Here is a 21,139-nt window from a genome sequence, read left to right on the forward strand (position 1 = left end):
CTCTGTTTGTTTTAAATCTGCTTTTATTGTGGATACTGCATTGAAATTATTCTAGGTCAAGCAAAATTGTGAGGAAGTTTCCAAGAAAACTAACTAAGGAGTAAGATTATTATATTTGGAATAACAGTATTGCAACAACAGCAACAACAAGTGAGAAAGAAAAAAAATCTTGGCACTTTGTAAAGTCACTTTTCGTGTTAAGCCCTCAGTTGATTCAGCACTTTAAGAAAAATAAAAGTGAGGATGTCAAAGACCTGTGATCTTTGGAGGCAGTAGTTGCAGTGGATAAGGAGACATTTTTTTTAAAGTTTTCAGTTAATTGCGCAAGCTGCTGAACACTGTCATCTCTGGTGTCTCTCTCAAAGTTCACTTGAGAAACGGAATGGAGTGTGGGTGACTGCATCCTCTGCATACCTGGCTTTGCCAAGATATTCTTTTGAAAAGTTTGTTCATTTAGTTCACACAGCATATGTCAGTATCCACCAGGCAATTGTCTACAGTATCACAAATTTCTGGTGAGATTATGTCGGATTTTTTAGGTCCTAGTTAAAACACTGTTATTGTGAGCCTCCTTCCAGATGGAGACTTTGATAGACTTGTAATTATAGGTGTGATGATGCCACACCTTAGCTGAAGAACTCTCATTGCTTTACACTTAAATTCACCTGGTGTGTTTCTTAGTAGTCTCAAGATACAGCGAAGATATTTTTAAATACAAAACTGCAGACATTTCAAAATCTTATGAAGTCGACACCATAACAATTTTATATAGTCAGTGGTGTAACTTAGTTATGTTAACCTCTGGCTGTTAAAGTAAGCACTACTGACAGCCAAGTGTGTGGTCATCCATCAACTTGTATATGGAGAGCTATCTAACCCTTTCAAAGAGGCCTAGATGAGTTCACACAGACGTTGCAATCAGTTTATCCCAGCTGCCTCAATATTTTACTTTTGGTTGACGCACAACTCATCCTAGAACACATGTAACGAAGCTTCAATGAGAAACATTGCTCACATTAACAAGGTTTGACTGCTGTGAGAGATAGGAAATCAAATAAGGAAAACAATGAAAGGTGAAAAGCCTGATTATTCCTAATCAATTAGAATTATGGGTGAACAAACTTGCCTTGCCTCTCCATGCCTTGACACTCCTAAATTCTTCAGTCACATTACAATGATTAATTAGATTAATTCTCTATACTTTATCTCAACATAAACAAGTCTGTTTATGGCCAGAAACCATTCTAGTTTGTAAACATTTATAATAAATTCCATTTGGAAAATGCATTTTTAGGCACACTAGCAGTATATTGGTCAGTCCACCTCTTTAGTACACAGTGAAATAACTCAACAAATATTGGATTAATTGCTATAAAATTTGGTTCAGACAGTCATCATCCCTAAGGGATCAATTCTTATGATGTTGTTGATCCCCTTACTTTTTAATGCTAGTAGCATGGTCCTATGCATCTACGCATGGCAATTTTGGCCTGTCGGTCGGTCCAACACTTTGGTCCAGACTGAAATATCTCAACAACTGTTGGATGGATTGCCATGATGTAGATGTTCATGGTTCCTGTCATGCCCCCCATGCCTTCATTTAAGCCAGCCAGTATTGGTTTTAGCATGCTAAGCTAACCTTAGCTGAGCATTAGCATAGGATGGTTACCTTTAGCATATGGGCTAGCATCAATGGACACATGGCTTGTCATTTCATGTCAGTTCATTTAAGTACTAGCCGGAAGAGTTGAAATCATGGTTAGGTAAATACAACACATACACAGTTCATTTCAAGTCATTTATTTTAGCTTATTGGATTTACCCAAGGTCATCCAAATGTTTGTATGTTTTATTCACCTGTTCTCATCCTCAAGCAGGGATCTGGGCCAAAGGGGCCATCAGGAAGTAATGGAGTGTGGAGTCATTTATAGGGGGGAAGACCTGGAATGGTCCAAGTGTGAGCCAGTACAGAGGGGTGTACTGGAGTACCTTAAAGTTGCTGTTTTGAGAAGCTTTTGTTTAGCATGTAACATTTCATTTCTGGTTTTATAGTTGTGTTGGACTGTGGAGATAACATAATGGTGTTTAATTGATTGTCAGTTAACTTTGGTTTGTCTTGTAGGGGGGGCTTCTGGTATAAAGGAAGGAGGCAGAGGCTCCGCTGGGGAGAACAGCTTTGGCCTGGAAGGGCACATGTGCTAGAGCCCAATAGTCAGGGCCTGATATAGGTTTGTTTTTTTTGTGTTGTGTAATATCAGTTTGTAATGATAATTTGAATAGTTTATACTTTGTTTGTTTGTTTGTTTTTGTTAATGTTTGATATATTTTTGCAATATTTCACTTGCACAACTGCACTTTCCACGTATCTGGTGAAAAAATAAATTGAAGCACCAGGTGAAGAACTCCATGTCCATGTCTCCTCCTTCCACCATGGGGCTAAACATTACAGTTCCCAGAGAATTAATCCAAATGACTGGAGAGTCCCTATTCTTGAGCTCTACCACCAACATGAGGTTGACATTTGGGATTTTGACTGAAACTATCGAATGAATTTCATGAAATCTTAGTACAGACATTCATGCTCTCCTCGAGATGAATTGTAATAACCTTGGTCATGCATTAACTTCTTACCTTGTGCCGTCATCATACTTTGGTTTATGACCAAATATCTACAAAACTAATGAAATTCTCATCAGCTCCAGCTGTATTTTGTGTCTAGTGCTAATTAATAAATGTTAGCATTTTAACATATTAAACTAATTAGGTGACTGTGGTAATCATTATGCCAGCTTAGCATCAGCACGCTAACACTGTATTGCACAGGCTGGTGAACACTCATCTCATCAGTGTAAGTGTAAGTGAATGCATCCTCAGTCTACCTGGCTATGCCAAAATATTCTTTGGAAAATCTGTTTCACAGAGCATATGTCAGTATCATCAAATTATTATTCAATATTATTTTATAGTATTGTCAAAATGTTCATCTATCAAAGAATTTTCACAAACTGTGGTACATGCATTTATAGTTTGCATACTGTATATTCCTGGACTTTAATTAACATACCAGTAGCCATCAATTATTGTGACCATTTCTGATTTGTGTTAAGGATAATTTAAATAAACAAACTAAACTTTGCTGGACTTTTCACCTTATCAGTTTAGCTTGTTTATTTAAATTATTTTTCTAAAGACAAAATGAGCTCTGCCTTCATTTATTAATTAAATCAGTTTTCATTACTAAGCGTGTTTAATAATACACTATACTTCTGTGCTGTCAGAGAGCCTTACATGTATTTTTAAATGACGGTGTGAAATAAATCTTAATCAGTCATTACTTTGACACATTTGTGAATTTATTTGACACCATATAAGCCAGCTCCACCACTGCATCTTTCTAAAAAGTCCCTGGTTTGTGTCATATAAAACCGTGACAAGAGTGACAAAAGGGTGAAGAAGTGCATAACTCTGTAAGAATAAGACCTGGGATTTATTTATTTTGAAGAACCTGAAACTCACAACAGCTGAAGGTTATGTGTATGCATGAGCTCAAATGATCTTCTGTTTCCACATTTATTCTGGTTCAGAATGTCTGCTTTATAACCATTCAATCCCACAAACAAGTAGAATAAATAAAGCAAGACACCATTGAGACATTGTTCCTTTGTGTGTTCAGTGCACGCAGAGCAGATTAGAGGAGGCAACAATTTTCAGGGCCACAGTGTTTCACCACAGAGTTTGTCAGTAGAGATATGATGGAAACAATAACAGGTTTGGAGAAGAGCCTATTGTGCACCACTCCTGATCATATTATTATGGGTTTGTGCAACACTGTTGCGTTTCCCTTCAACACATTTTAGTTTCTTTATGCCACTGCCCAAGGCTTTGTGCTGAGGGGCCAAGAGCGGGAGAATAGTTTATATTGTCTTCTCCTTTGACAAGGATAATAAATCCACTCATCTTTGTTACAGACATACTGAAAATGGAAGGCCTCCGTTTTGTATTCTTAGCTTTGTGATACCATTTGGTGCAAACATATTTGCCCTGAAACCAGACATGTGAAACTCTGGAAATAATATGAGCAATTAAAACAGGTCAATGTGTTTATTTCATGTTTGATTCACAGGGAAGGTTACGACTAGTTTAATGTAACTAAATCAACTGTGGAGAAAATCCTGATTGATTCATTTTTAGAATATTTCAACCTTTTTGTAGAATTAATTTAACATGAACGCTTCAAAGCTAGCTCTATCTAGCTTTATGCATTTGAAGACATAAGGCAGGTATCTTGATCTCGGGAAGGACCTGCTCTGCCCTGTGAGAAAATGGGACAGGGAGATAATGAATATTGAATGAGCATATCTTCTTCATGCAATCATCCCCATTGACCAAATCCCATCGGCACACAAATCATCTGTATGGTTATGCTGAGTTAATTAAGATCTAGTATGTGGAATTAATCGAGTCACGCCATTGCAAATGTCTTCAATCACTGGCCCACCTGCACTGCCTTATCTGGGAGTACTTTTACTACTGTGAGCAGAGGAATGAATATGATGACATAATATTAAAAATAGTCACAATAAAAATTGTGATTTTCCTTTTTTTTTTTTTTTTTTTAACAAAAGGCCAAATCCACCTGACTCAGAGACACAGAGGAAAATGCTGTGGCCTTCTTGAATTCAAAATAAACCAATAGGGATACCAAGTGGAGATAGTAAAGACTGTTATGCACTTCTGCGTTGCTGTTTGTGTGAGTGGAATATGCTTGGGCTTTTATCTGGGGAAATACTGTACCCGCTCAGGCTTCTTGACTTCCGTAGATAAGAAAAATGAGTGAGATTACTCCTCATTTTTCTTCTTAATGCCAACGTTTTCCTTTCCATTGCTGGTTGTAATTGTGCCCTCCAGAGTTTTATACAGTGAGCGCAGAAATTGTTTGGCCGAAGAGAACAGCCCTGGCAAAATCAGAATGCCCCAATGAGCCATTTGTTGGTTTTGTTGTGACACAAGCAGGAAAGCAATCGCCTTTTATTAAATTATACTAATTAAATATGAATATGGGTAAAAAGCGGGAATATGAGCTCAGTTTTTAGAGGAAGTCTAAATCTCTACTTAACGTGTTTAATTGCTGTAAGTGATCAATTATCATTTGTCAACTTCTAAAACACAATTATCCACATAGGAAACAAATATTGCAACTCGGCACAGTCCTTTCTGACAAAATGTTTGGTTGGAAAATCATTTGCATGACAGGGAGACGGAGAGTGAGAGAGATCACGAGAGATGAATCATGTCAGCCCGTCACTTGCCTTTGGTATGTGCGTGTGGGTGACTAAAAGCTGGGTCTGTTGACACATGCCTGACTCCTAACACCGCTTCAGTGAGGTCAAACACACAATTAGTGAAATAGGTCACTTTGCACACAGTATATAAGTATGAATTATGTTGGCTGTGTTTACATGTCTGCGCAATAGTCTGCATTTGTTCATTTTTCAAGATCAAGATAGAACCAGCAGAAACATTTAAATAAAACCTGAATTACTATAATTATTATGGAAGTAAAAATTGTTTTCCTGATCTGATTTGATCAGGTTAGAGCACCACACGTTTCACATTGATTTTAAAATACACTGCAGGTTTTGGTGACAGTGCACGTCCTCCAAACAGATCATCACAGCTAATGTTTTTGTCATTACCACTGGAACACACACCTCGGGCAAACAGAGCTGTCGCAGAGTTGATCCAAGGTCCTGTGTGAACTGTGAACTGACCATTGGCATGCATTTGTGCACAGTACAATGCACACAGCTATTTGTAGCTCAAGGTCAAGCTTAATTGCATGGCACAGTTTAGTACACATGCAATTTCAAACCCAGTGACAAACATGAAAACAAAAAAGGTAAATATATGCGTAAGGAATTTAAGAAACTGTGTTCCAGGACATGTCGAATTTATTTTACTTTTTATTTTTTATTCAAATGTGCCAATATGTGTGTTGACTTTATAGTCTCTACACGATCATTAATACCTTTAGAAGCATTATGAACATGAATTTAAAGTCCCCCCCAAAAAGAAAGCTTGGGGTTTTGTAACAAACGTATGACATGGACACCATACAGAGAATGGATTACATGGAAGTCACTTTCTTTTCTTTCATTGCAGCAAACTCAGCAATAAGATCGGTGAAATCCAGATACTGGATGCATTTTTTTTTCTCCAGTGCATAGAATGACAAATCCACATATTCTGTCCTGAGGCATTAATGTGTGCAAATAGTTTAGTTAGATGTGTAAACAGTTGATATAATTACTTTCAGCTTTAAAAACTGTCACTCACCCACACAGTCACTGAGGCAGTCGGTAGCATCCTAGCACAATCTTCAAACGTCTTCCTTTAAGTTTTCCTCTTTTTCTCTGCCTCTGACTCAAGCGACACAATCACTTAAGCTCTTGCACAAGGACATTAAGACAGGATGATCTTAACTCAGGAAGCATGAAAGCAAGGAAACAGTTACAATGTTGATTCTAACTGAAATGCACAGTAGCTTTCTGATGCATAAGCCTCCAATGTTTCTATTTTTATAGTTAAGTCCAAATAAGCATCATTTTGATGTACATGTTTTGGTGGTTTGGTTTGTGATTGCATTTTAATGGCATTGCTTTAACATACAGTCAAGTAGTAGACCCTAACCTACCATCTAAAATAACATTTCTATGTTTCAAAAAGCAAACCACTGTGTTTGAGAGGTTTAATACATTGAAGAAGATGGTGAGTGCCTTTCAGAAGATAAATTGAGGAAACAATTTAACTTATAGCTCAATAGCATGTTTTAGACAGACTGCTACGTTGAAGTATGTATGACAATATCTTAATTTGCCAACACTTAGTACCCATAGTATTTGATGCACTCTCCTAAAATAAAGCAATCTGCTATTATCACAAAGCCACCTTTGTCCAGCAGATATTATGGTTAAATTTCATGAAAGTTAACATTTATAAGTAGATGATTCAAGTTGTTCACTTTGCTAACGTAACATGCTGTATCTGCACTGAGTTATGCACTCAACTAAAATGCAACTCCACAAATGTCAATTTGACATAAATTGGTAATTTGGCAATTCATCTGAAAGGACTGAAATTGCTTTAAAAGGTAATGGTTGGCCCTCTAGTAAGTACTTGTTTCCCTTATTGTATCCAACTGTGTGCACTGTGTTTTAACAACACTGAGCAGCCTTGTGCTCTAACTGCACTGACCGCATATTTCTTTCTGCATATCTTTGCAACAAACATACTTTATACTGCACGTTTCTTTTAAAAATGATGTTTCTGGCACTTTGCCTTTAAGAGATCATAGTAGAGATACTGAGATGAAATGGTGAGGTAGAGAGAGGGTTATGGCATTTTGGGATCCCACCTGCACATTCTTTCATGGCAAAACTCTCATTAACATGTATGCTAGACGTGAAACAACATTATCACAGGCAGGACTTTTAGAATAATGTGTCTAAGGCGAGTGTGCATAGCGAATAAAGGCCGTCATTAACATTTTGAATATGCAAAGGTCTACCATGGTTTATTTGCTTGTGGCTACCAAGGGCACCAGCTAAATGCAAAAAGAAAACACAATTCGCTTTGCAACATTACAGTAAGTCTATATGCCTCAAAATCCTTCAGTTACAGGGCTTTTACAAAATAAACCAATCCACATGGGGATGCATGTACTCTGTTAGCACATTCCCACCTTTAGGGCAACTTGAGTGCCTCGGAAAAAAGAATTCATCATTGATATTAGTTTCTGATTGATTCCTGCTGATGTGGGAATATGGTGATTAACGATCTGAAATTGTGTGTAACCTATCTTTAAATATTCCCTCATCATGTAGATGTTTTTCCAAACCATCCATATGTCAGTGTCAATTTGATCTGAGTGTTTGATTCATTCTCTCCCAAGGTATTAGTTCCATTTGACTAATATGTGGATGGAAAATGCTCAGTCAGATGCATCTACCTTGAAGTGAGCAGAATCCATCTCTGGGATGACAGTTTCTGCCTAAATGAGCATTACTGGGAGCCACTGCTCTCACTTCAGATTGGATACTTGTATTGTCCCCATCTATGCTGTTTATAACCTTAGGGTTGAAAACAGCTATATTTTCATTTTCATACGTACAACAACGATTCCACGTTGATGAAACTGACATTAGGGCTGAAATGGCAGCCATGTTGATTCATTTGTCCCAGATAAGCACAATCTACATCTATGAGAATCACGTTGGGACTGTGTTGATAAATACAGTTGCTAAAGTGACTTCTTACTAATTAAGATTTGTGTAAATGACCCATAATATTGGAATTAAAAAAAAAGGTTACTACTGTTTGTGAAGGAAAGAAGTAGTAATTTACCAAAGAAGCTGTTGCGAAAGGGTTTTTGCTGTAAACATAACTAAATGCTATCCAGATAATTTCACTCTTCATTAGTCTAATCTCTTTGTCCTAACACACTCACACTAACAAACTTATTAGGCTTTCTCCCCCTAGGTAACTGTTGAAATTCCATCTGAAAGCCGTCATTATCCAAACCATTTACTGAGCAATCCTAGATTTGATTCAATCCAGATGGATGTGTGCTACGTGAACTACAACAACTGTCTTCTTTTTCCAACATTGAAACGACGTTTGTAAATGTGAGAGTTGAAATGTTTTCTCTTTTGAAATCAGAGTGTAAATATGCTAGTATGGCTGTAGAAACACACTCTGAGCCTTTCATATTTTCTAGGCTCTCATAAAAGCTGGATTTGAATGCAGGAGGATTTAGCTTTGACCTTCAAGGTACTTTTATGTCCATTACTTGTAGTCAATACAGTTGCTAAAATGCTTGAAATATTGACAGTTTGGATGAAAAAAAAAGGTTTTATACTTTCAATCTGAAGCCAAGACCCCTAGTAACATGTTTCATATCGATGCTGTGTCTTTGTGCACACACTTATAATGCCATCACGCACACGGGAAAGTCATGCAGAGGTCAATGAAAGAGTCTCTGATAGTGTATCAGCATATCTGCTGAACAAACGCCTGCTGAGAGCACAGAGAATATTACACCTATTGATAACACAGGATGTCTGAACATTCAAATCATTTAAAGGTACCAGCTTCTTAAATAATTCATGCCCTCACACCATGCATACATTGACTGACTCTGCAACACATCGTGCAGCATTAGCAGACAGGGGAGGGCTGGGATTGGATCAGATGTAACAAAGACCAGCACAACTCCTTGAACGTAAAAGAAGGAAGGCTAACCTTAGATTTTAAAGGCTGGCAAAAGACATAAACCGCCTTTTGTTCCACATGCTGTGACTGCAGCCAAGGCGTCTGATTAAAGCTGTCTGATAAGTCAAGACTGAGGCAGATGCAGTTATCTGAGATCAAAGTTGGAATCATGTGCAGCTCTCCATGCCAGGAGCACTTAAGCTCCAACACAGCATAAAGCAGACCTGAATCTACTTGCTATTAGATTTAAAAAAACAAAAAACAAACTTTTGCCTCAGACAAAAGCAATTGATCTGTTCTCAAAGAGAAAAGCCAGCCCTGCACTTCAGACAGTTAAGTAACAAAACTTATTTGATTCTAAATGATCCTAGCAATGCTAGTCTCCATTTTGTTTGGGAAGTAACCCTGATGTCCTACAATCAGAATCAGAGAAGTTCACACTAGTAATTACAGGGAGACTTCAGTGATGTTTAAGAGACAGCCAAAAAAGTACTTCACTCCTCCTGTTTTTCTGAAATGATCCATAGATGTTATAGATGATATTTTCTTTTGAATGATAAATAACTGGAGGAAGTAATAAGAAAAATAAAGAAGAAAATACAGTTATATTGTATGGTCAGTATTAATATAGACGGGTTTCTGTGCAATGTCATCACAGAGATGCGCGGGCAACTAGAGGGCAGAAAGCAGCACTCTGTAATGAGTTACTTTTTACTTAGTACTCCCTTAAAAAGTTATAATATTACTTTACTTTACTTTAAAATTAGACTAACTAACGTTAGTTAGGCTGCGTTCATTTTAGAAATGAATCCACTCCAGGATTTCAGTGTACCATTTCCTGGAACAATAATTAACCTGAAGAGTCAACAACCAGCCAAACTGAAAACACCTCAGCCTCTCAGACCAGATGACGCTGTTCAGTACATTATAGGCTACGGATATATTTAAAAAAAATAATAAAACACAAAGCAAGTCTCAAGTCTCGACTTTTGAACTAAATACCATATCCATAACAGAAGGAAGGAGTAGCCTATGTGTTTTACAAAACATAATGTTTCTTAACGCCACTGGTTGAAATAAAAAAAGCAAGTCTCTCCCAACTTTTGAATTATTGAAGTATTCAGTAATTTTACAAAACACAAAACATTGCTTAACACCACTCTCTCCTGCCGAGTGGATGCATTACTGGCAGTAGCGACCGGAGCTTCTTTCCACAGGCTAAGTTTCACATTGCTGTGCTGCTTTAGCAGATGCTTCAGTAAATGAGAATCAGAATTGTTCACGGTCGAAAGCTTTTTGCTGTTTGCACAAAGTTTACAATGGCAGTACTTGCAGCTGTGGAAAGAACGCCTCTCTCCCTCGTTCTCCAGTCTTCCTTTAGCTTTTTGGCTAACAGCTGACTTGAACAACATCTGACTACAGTCTACTGACCGGCTACCAAAGCGGTTTTGTCCCCTGACTGTGTGCGTAACCAGTAGTGTTTGTATACAAGAAATCCGTCTTTTGTCAGCAGTATTAATAATTATAATATGCCTGCCTTTGTCTGCATTTATATAATAGTATACATAAGTTAACTTGCCCTGTCTTGTGCTTCCAGTCACTGTTGACTTTCTTCTTCTTTTTCTGACCTCAAGTCGCTATGAGCCAGGGTTGGCCTAAAACAGCATAAAACAGACAAACAAAACAAATATCTTTAATTGTTTCTCGTTTCCACAAAACCCACAAAGAGATCCCTTCAAATAATCCACAGCCCTCACAAATCAAGTAGATACCCTCCAGTGTTGCATGTCTGGCAGTCTGAAATTCCAGCTGGAAACACTGTGTTTTGGACCTCAAGAGGGAATTTCATGATAAAAAGACATTAACTTTGTAAGATCCACACTTGTTTTGATGTTGAAGCCTCATATTGTCTTCTGCTGAACTTTAGAATGATTTTTACACAGAACGAGGACAGTGGGTTTGCTGTGAGTAACCTGCAGTACTTCCTCAAGGCAAGACAAAAAGAGTTAATACTTTAGCTGTTGCATGTTATTTGCTGGGAACTTACGACATAGAGAGTCTGAGTGAGAGGTCCTGTCATGTTTGTTTTAGCAACAAAAGAATATGATCGTTGAATATTCATATTCTAAAACAATTTATTATTATTTATTATTATTATGTATTATTTTACTGCTGTTAATTGGAATGACATAATTTAATTTATGTTAATTATGTTTATTTTGTAGTTCAAACTGTTCTCATTTTTGTTTAGGTGGAGAAGTACACTGTACTAGTAATTGTTTAGGCTAGCACAGTGAAACACCTCAAGTGGATGTCTCACATTTATCGTCAGATTTCTGTTTTTAGTTAACAAGTACTAGTGTTAGTTTCATAGTGAAAAATAAGGACACGAGATTGGTAATAGATTGACATTTTTCTTTAACATCAGTGATTTATGTTTGTTATTTAATTGTCTTTATCTTTAATAAAACAAACATTTAACCAAAGCTCATTTACTTTTACACATTTAAACATTAGTTAACACAAAATAACATATGTCATATTCGTACTTCTGCCATCATCCAGTATAAGTTCTTTCTAATTTCAAAACATTTCCCAAAACTCTGGACGAACCTCAGAATGTCTGCCACTCATGAATAAGTTGCGTAAGATTAGTGTCTACGTGCCAGTGGAATCTGAGCCTCTGCAGATGACTGAATCCATTGAGTGAGCGCTCTTTATTTAGTCTGCCCATGTTTTTCCTTGGGTATGAGCTTGCTTTGGTCAGAGGCCGGTCCATTGTCTGCTAGCTCTGCCCATCCTTGCATGATATGAATGAAGATTAGCATGGATTGTTTGAATAAACCACCCACGGTCTGGTGTTAATGCGTCGCAGCAGGAAATTATGTGAATGTCATTGCATGTATAAGTGAAATAAATGAGAAACAGGATCTGCCAGGAAGGGCTGGACTGTGTATGACTGAAACCAATCAAAAAGACGTTGATTTAATATAAATTGCTTTGCTCATCTGAGCATGTTAAAATCAATATGTCCACCTCCTATTATGAGTATGCATAGTTGATCTAGGCCGCTTAGTTTAGCTTTTTCTGCTGTTTTCCACCTATTCTTGTTTAGGTGGTACATCAAGAGTGATTCATGTGGGCCGTGCAACAAACAATGCCATTCTAATTTGTCATTTCTGCATGCTTGGCACCCTCGCTCGTGGTGGAGCTTTGGCAAGGTCATCGGATGTAACTGACCCGCTGTAAGGCAGAACAATGAGGGTCAAAAGCATAATGCTCACGACATGGATTAAAATGGATTGCAGTCTTATTTTTTCCTCCAAACAACACTGCTCAGAAATTATTCCTAAAAATACTGCACATACCTGTGACTCTTCCTTCTTTCTCTTGATGGTGTTGTTATTAAACCTTTATCCGTTTTATACTGCTGCTGAATTGATAGCAGAAGCCACCAAGGTGTTAAAAGGACATCACATTGCCAAATGTTGCAGCCTTAATCGACGGGCGGGGGTGTCTGTGAAGTGCCTCAGCCCACCCCCTCCCTGTACCCTTGACTCTAATTAAGACCACATATCTTAGATTTTGCTGAGGTCAGGGAGGGGTTTTAATTTAAAAACCATTAAGACATGCACATAGTCAAGACTTGTGTTGCATCCCAGGCAGATATAATTTTAATTAAGTCTTATCTTTGGCCAATTTCTCCGGCACAAGACATCATCATAATTCTTCAATAACAACCTTTGAATAAACTGAACAACAGTTTGGTAAATGCGACGGGCTGCTTATGTGTTACAAGTATTGACCAGTGTGCCTCAGGCCTAACAAAATGCCTAATCATGCATGTTAGACTACACATTTACTGGAATTTTAATCAGGAGAATAGTGGTGTTTAGTTGTTGCCTTAAAACTGTGGAAACAGAAGAAAGGGGATATACACACATTGTTAATGACACCCCAAGGTCCACTACTACTGTGCTGAAGTTTTTGCGTTCTACTGTTGTGACTAACGGAAAGTGGGCAATAAAATCTTGAGAAAGCCTCACACCTGCTAAAAGATATAATTGTCTTTTTGGCACTGTATCATGCAGTGCACTTAGTGTGTTTATTGTAAAGAGAAAGGCTTTTACTGGGAAGTCACAGGTACGTGAGACAATAGTGATGAACACACAACAGACTGCAGACTGTAGCCTGCAAATACAAGCCATCAATGCTTTCACACTTGCACAAACATTTGACAGTAGACAATAACAAGTCCATGTGGCACTTGTATCTTTCCCAGTGATGGCATACAAAGCTGTCAGTGTATAGTCATTGTTGCCTCCCATGCAATATCTTAACAGCGTGCCAAATTGATGTTAAGGTAAAGAAATTATCTTGTTCAGTCTTCTCATGAGACTCAAAAGCTGTCATAGTAATTCTGAGAGCTGCTGTTAGATGCGCAGCAAAGTGGCACTCTCATCCCTAGTGGCCAGCATCACCCCCCATGCATACAGATATGGATAGGGAGAAACAGCACAGGAGCACATTAGTAAACAAGGTCAATGTGGTTTGGTGAAGTTCAGACCCTCAACTTTATTAACTTTTCCCCAAAAAGATACTTTCTCCCTCACCTTATCCATCAAACAATGAACAAACATTTCACATTACATTACCCATCATCCACCCACTAAATCTGTATAAAATCACACTTTATGAAAGCAAGGCCCGAGGACTCGCAGCAATCTATGAAAATAATACATTTTTCCATCTTTTCTTTTTAAGATATTTCATTTTAGCACAAAGCACAAAGAGAGAATGTACAAAAATGTACAAAAAGCTCTTATTAAAGGTTTTCAGCTTCTGCCATTTGTGTTCATGATGGTCATGTAGCTTTTAATTAAACACATAAATACAGATCTTTCCAGATGGAGGTCATTTGGCCAACATTGCATTAAAAGGAACCATTTTATTTAATATTGAGAGTTCTTGTAAAGCCCCCACGGTAGGATTTTTTCCAAATGAGTGAACTTGATCAAACACACATTCATTTAGGAATATGTAACATGCAAGTACAATACTCAAACTAGATTTTGACATATTCCATAAACAAGTTTTCCTGGTGCCTCCGGGGCCTGATGCAGTCCCCTGACTCATCTGGTTGGTAACCCAGCTGTGTCTGTGCCCCGGGTGTTGTTAAGGACACCTGAATCTAGGCACATTAGGCACCAGACCTCCCCAAAATGTTACTGCATGGAGCCCCAATGCAAAATGTTTTTATTTGAGTTTTTGCCATTGTTGGGGCACTGGGGACAGGAATAGTTCAGTTAGGAATATTTCTCCCCCAGTTGGAAATAATCCTGTGGGTGGTGCATCTTTGCATTTTGGACCTATGTGTGTAAAACTGTTCCACAATCGCAAAAGGGATTAATAAAGTAGTTCCTCTTTCAGATTTAGGTCTTAGGATTCTGATTATTGCCCCTATAATTCAATTCACCATAAGTGGTCTTTGACCTGTTTCATCACACGGTAGCCAAATAAATTCACACTGGTCTGGAGATTTTGTTCCATGGACTATAATATTAACTCACTGAACAGGACATTGACTAAAAATAATGTTTTTAACGCTGCAGCACTTACTGAGGTGAGCGTGTGAACTATGAAATCTTTTATTAGAATAGTCTGCCTTACTCGCTCTCTGATTGGGATAGTATCAGTTGAATTCAATAACTGTCAAATTAAATTGTAAACATCTATGATCCTCTCACATGTGTGCTGGCTATGATGAAATCACATCAAGTGTATCACAATAATGATTTATCATGGGTAATGTTGCTAAATAGGAGTGTCTCCTGTAAACCCCCTTAAGGGCCCACTGGAGGTCCCCGGATCCCAGTTTGGGAGCCACCTACTGTAACCCCTATGAATATGGGAACACTGCAGGCTGCAGACCATATGGTCCTCATGGTGCTGGGTACAGGCAAGTGATGCTACCTGGCGATTAAAGGAGGGAGGGAGGGAGAGGGGGGCATCAGGAGCTGTAGCCTAGTTAATGAAAAAAAAAAAAAAAAAAGATACTGAAGCGAATTCAGCCTTTTGCTTTGAGTGTACACAGCTCCACACAGTCTCAGCCAGACGGCAAAAAGAAAAGCGAACACGGAGGGAAAAAACATACAGGGAGAGTTGGCTGATGCATCTCTCCGACAGCATCCATTTCACGGCGATTACAGTTCGGAGCGGAGGAGACGGTGCGCATTTCTCTGAGAAACACGGTGCTTTTCTCTCCTCCGAAGTCAGTTTCCTAGAGCGACTGGAGGGCGGAAAGCCACTTTTTTCTGCGTTTATCGACACGGACAGTATTTCATAACAAGCCTGTTTACTTGGAGCAAAAACCAGGTCGTCCGCAGTTCCAGTAGGCGATACTGCATTTTGTTTGTGGAGTGGAATTTGCGATCCGCAGCTCAAGACGCAAAAGGAATACCCGACCGTTCAAGTTTTCCTGGAAGTTGCGCAGTGACAGAAAAACATGGGAATTTGTGGCTATTTGGCGGTGCCTGGAAAATGCCTGGTCGTCCTCGGACTTAAATTGTTATTCCTTGTACCTGCAGGAGTTCCAGCCAGGAGCGGGGATTCTGTATTGAAGGACAACATCACTGTCAGACAGGGGGACAGCGCCGTCTTAAAGTAAGTCTTTAACTGTTTTTCATTCTCACATCACTAATATCAGCCTGTCTCCCGCCGTGCGCCATGGGGACGGACCCGTGTTATTCAGCGTGCTGATCCCAACAAATAATCATGTGCAACGGTCCAGGAGTTACTAAAGGTCATCCTAACCTATATAAAAGGCACGCTTGTGTTTTTGACATGAATTTTAACTACTGATGCTGCATGCGTGAGAGTTAGAAGCTTACTAAACCCGGTGTTTAGCCTCTCCTGCTCATTGCCCTTGAATGTTATTGATCCCGTTGGTTAATTTCTTGTAGAGGATGCACATAGCTGAGATACTCAAATTCAGCACTGGGAGGGGTTGTGTACTATTGATTTGAGTATGTGATACAAATTCCTTTAATCTTCCGGGCTGTGTTGTTTTCGTTACACTTCATGAAATGTTTTGGAAGACTGGATAGAGTCAATTTCTGGCAATTTGTATCAGTTAACACTGGATGAAAAATCACATTTAATTATTACAATCATATTATTACGTGATACTCTTCATTATATCAGAGTGATCATCACAACTAATCATATTTGGTGTTAAATCACCCGTTCTATCTTAACACAGTATTTTACTGTGTATTTGTCATATGTCATAAACTGTATTGTGGGTTTGCTGTATTTTTTGTATAAGAATAGACCAGGTGTGGTGCGAGAAAGTCAGAATCCCTGTGAAAGGATGTGAGATAGTTCCACACACACACAGTCAGTACATTGTACAAACATGTTTCCCTATCACATATAGACATAAACTACGTATCGGTCGACTGTAATACACCTTGAAAAGGTCTGGAAAAACCATGAAACACCTGTACTTATGTGAACTGGTATGTTTACATAATGGCCCATCCACCCATCCATTAGCTGTACCTGTTTATCCTTTGATGGGGGGGCTGGAGCCAATCCCAGCTGACATTAGACGAGAGGTGGGGTACACCCTGGAAATAGTAGTCTGTTTTATTTAAATAAAGAGAAAATAAGGTATAAACTGTACTGACAAAGGCAATGGCAGTTAAAGAAAAAAGAAAAAGAAAAAAAGACATTGCAAAATAGAAACTAAGCAGAACAGACAGCATTGAGGAAATTAAAAGAAGTGTAAGCAATTAAAAAAATTTATGCCCGATTGTGAGGTTAAATAAACACGTGAACCCATGATTTTCAACATATGCCGAACAGTTACACACATCTGTATGGTGTTACAGATGTTAACAACAGTCTTGATTGCTTTGTATGTTTTACAATCAAGATTTGCAAATGATGTGCTATGAAATCAGACATAAATTTATAGAACTCATGGTAATGTCACTACATTTCCATGCATACAAAAGGCAGCACATTCAGTACCTCTAGCTGTCAGCTAAGGGCAGTAGAGTTCAGATGGCTCCAAGCTGGCTGAAATATGAGGTTTCTGGACAAGAATTATTGCACAGTTTGATGACTGTTGACACAGATGAGCAGCTAAATAGCTCGCTGTTGTACGTTTGGCTGATGAGGTGGAAAGTGAACATGCACCATATCCTCACCAGCTCACCACCAGTGTTTGGCAGTAATCGCTTTCCCAGTAACTAGTAGTGTAAGGGATTACAGTTACTAATCCAAGTAACGCTGTGTAACTGAATGCACCATACTTGGCGTGAATGTGTGACTGTGTGGCAGATCAGCACCAGTGATCCTGATGTTGTTCAAGTCAGCTGCTAGTAGGAAAGCTAAAGGAAAAATGGAGAACGAGGGGGAGAGGCGTTCTATCCCCAGCTGTAAGTATTGCCATTATTGTGTCACAGTCTAAGAAAGAACAAAGAACATTGTCGTCCGTTTATAAACTTTGGCCAGAAAAAAACTGTCAACCACAAGCAGTTCTACATCTAATTTATTGAAGCCCCTGCTAAAGCAGCACAGCAATGTGACATTTACAAAAAGGAGAGAGTAGCGTTAAGCAACGTTGCATGTTTTTAAAAATAAGTGAAAAGTAACTTATTACAATTTCTGAGTTACTTGCCCAACACTGCTCAGTTTAGTCCTCATCTTCTCTCCTCTGCTCTGTGCAGCCTCAGAGAACAGAGGCAGTCTTTCTTACCAGTTTGTTAATCCTGTCTTCATGCTCAGCCATTACAAATGTGCGCTGCTGCCACTGATTAGTAGAACTTGTTAAATAGTCTGTTGGAGCCACTGAAACCAACCATTTCACTCTCCTCACCCTGGATGGTGACAGGCTGAAAACCACGTCCTGCTCCTTCCTGTCACGCTGATGTTGAGCTGCAAATACTTGCCCCTGTAGCAGCTGGCAGGACTCTTTTGGCAGACTCATGTTCTCCTTTTTCTTGCCCTAATCTATGCAGCACACAATAGAGAAGTCATCAAATAACTCGTGGAGCAGCTGTGACCCTGAGTTGAATCTTAAAAGGAGAGGTGTAGAGTATGAACTCGAAAGCTGACAATACCGTTACCCGGGGCATCCCTGTGCTGCTCCGTAGTGTATCCAATATACCGTCCTGGAGGAAGATGAACTTCTGCCTGTCAGTGAGCTAGTCAGTCTGTAATCCAGGAAGCCATGCTATCCACCTGCAGTGCTTTTAGCTTCTCCCCAAACAGGAGCAGCTGGATGGTGTTTAAAGTACCAGAGAAATCAAAGGACAGCATTCTCATCCTGCTTCCCAGCTTCTGCAGATGGGAATAAGGCCTGTGGAGCTGGTATATGATAGCATTGTCCTCACATTTGACAGCTAACTGGTTCATGCCCTGAGAACCCTGAGAACCTTGAGGCGGATGCTGTGAGGACCCACTGCCTTGTTTGTGAGAAGCCTTTCTAACTCCCTCTTCACCCATGTGGCAGTAATGCAAAGATTGGGACAGGGAGGTGGCCAGGAGCTGGGAATCTTGAGGAGGCCGGAGAGGAGGACAGCTGTGTCATTGACCTCTGATTTAATTGACATAATGGGAAGACTAGACAGGCTGAAATTGGTAGGCGCTGCTGTGTTATTAGTTAAACATTTTATGTATAAAAATGCAGCATTGATAGAACTAATTTCTACCAGCAAACTCCTAAATTAATCACTGTGTCTGGAAACTGCATTTTGCTTGGCAAGGGTTAAATGCTTTTAGTCAAGGGAAACTACAACATTAATAAGTTTTAATGAAAGACTGCTGCCTCTGAGAGATGATTTCCTGTAGCTGGCAAAATTCCTAGGGTGTTATTTGATTTCTACAGGGTTGTACTATTAAGACAGTCAAGGGCAACACAAAGCAGTATCATTCTCACATAAAGAAAGCCACTGCCAACAGGAACTTAAGCAGATGTGAGCAGCAGAATAATTGGTATCATTCAAGTAACACAGCTTTTGGAGCAATATCAATAAGAATCTCGGAGGCAAGTACTGTACTTTTTACTCCACTACATTTGTCCAGCATCTTAAGTTACTAGTTACTTTTCAGATTGCAATTTCCTTCCTGACCAGTGAAAACCATGGATCTCCAAATTTGTTGAATTTGCATTGCAGTTGCATTGCTTCCAATAGATCCTGCTAAATACTGCACAATGAACCTTTAAAGGTCAACTTCTGGTCTATCGATGCCTCGATTGGTTAGTTTGTTGACCCAAACAAACTTGTTAACACAAAATGTCTGTTTAGGTCATCCAAGGTCATAATTATCCAAGGAAGGTTAAAATCCAAGGCAACATTCAGACTGCAGGTCAAAGTGACCCAAATCTGATTTTTTTTTGCTCATATGTGACTCAGATCTGATATTTTTATACCGCTGTGAACAGCCCGAGTCACAGAGATTTGGGCCATTTTCATATTTGGAATGCAACCTCAGTCTGGACAGTCAGATCGGAATTGATGCAACTTTGAAAAAAAAAAGCTCCAGAAAAGCCATTATTGAACATTTTGCTTCCTCTGCTACCTTGCTATCATCTGCACACAAATTCCCTTTCTTACACCTGAAACCCACCAGGTCACAAGATCTCTTCTGAGTTATGTGCATGCTACTTATCCGAGCGGACGCAGTAGAGCGAAAAGGCGAGAGAGAGAGAGAGTTGTGGGGCAGATGCATTGTACAGCGCCATTGTACAATAATGCATGTCATGGAAAGGCCTGCTGTGTGAACGCAGCCTTACATGAAGGATGAAACGTCTTCGATTGTCTTCAACCAAGTCCAGTTGCCCTTGATTTGAACCTTCTCTGGATTGTTAACACAAACTAACTAACCAGCTGAGGCAGCAGTAGACCAGCAACTGCCGTGTTCAGCAAGGTATTTATTATAGCGTATTATAGCGACTGTTTCTGGTTAGACAAAAAAGGATCTTAATCTCTTTTTCTGACTGCAGCATGCTCACTAAATACTGGACCAATTTAAAAAAATGTTGTCCCAATTAGTCACATTGACGTAAAAACGGGGAAATATGATTCAGTTTGAAAAAGTTACATTTTGATGGTATTAGTACTAAAGGATTTGAATACAGTCCACAGCTACAGCCTCTGCGGGTAGAGCAAGAATTAGAAAAATGTAATTAATGAACATACAGGTACATACAGCATAATTTGTTTAAACCTGTACAGTTAACAACTTTTGAAACTTTACTGCTTTCATGCTTTTTCCAGACTTGGTAGCATCAAGGTTCTCTGTATCCCTCGTGCACCACCCATAAAAAAATGTAGGATAAGTATTGATGAGTATTGATCCTGTTTTACCGCTAATGGACTTACTATGGCTTTAAATAGTAATGCGGATAAAATGATGATTCTATAAAGTGAAATGACTTTTATAAAATAGCATAGCTACCACCACCATTTCAAGTATGCTTTCATAAAAATAGAAAGCGCACCAGTCTGACATTTAGCTGATCAACCTCCGCTTTTTGTTCTTAGTGCCAGATTTTCAATTTCCTTCCAATTAAAGTTGTTCTATTATAATGTTTGAAATTCATCTAAAGTAGTCACTGAGCAACCAATGTTATTTTAAAGTTGTGTTTGTTAAAAAGGCATGGTTTTAAATCATTTCTTGATTTATCTGGTTTGTTTCTGCAGGTTATTGCTGCCATTTTTTCCAAATTTAGAATGCCAACTTTATTCTACACTGTAGTCCTTATCTTTTCTAACTCTATGGAGGGCTACAGACAAACATGCTGTAGGGCAGGGTACCGACCGAATTGCTTTGGTACTAACGAGTACCGAAAAAT

General features: G+C 38.9%; 1 protein-coding gene across 2 annotated transcripts in view; it reads left to right on the top strand.

The window, feature by feature from the left end:
- opcml (opioid binding protein/cell adhesion molecule-like) overlaps positions 1 to 21,139 on the top strand; it is a 346,479-nt gene that overhangs the window by 145,688 nt on the left and 179,652 nt on the right. The window contains exon 2 of one of the 2 annotated variants that reach the window (XM_038708261.1): positions 15,858 to 15,933. In XM_038708261.1, coding sequence (XP_038564189.1) covers positions 15,858 to 15,933 — 76 coding nt within the window. Of the gene's footprint in view, positions 1 to 15,312; positions 15,934 to 21,139 lie in introns of those variants that run through there. The other variant, XM_038708260.1, reaches the window with a different exon arrangement.

This window comes from Micropterus salmoides, unplaced genomic scaffold (genome assembly GCF_014851395.1).
Source record: "Micropterus salmoides isolate LMB-PRFRI ecotype aquatic unplaced genomic scaffold, ASM1485139v1 Ms_hic_scaffold_9, whole genome shotgun sequence".
NCBI lineage: Eukaryota > Metazoa > Chordata > Actinopteri > Centrarchiformes > Centrarchidae > Micropterus > Micropterus salmoides.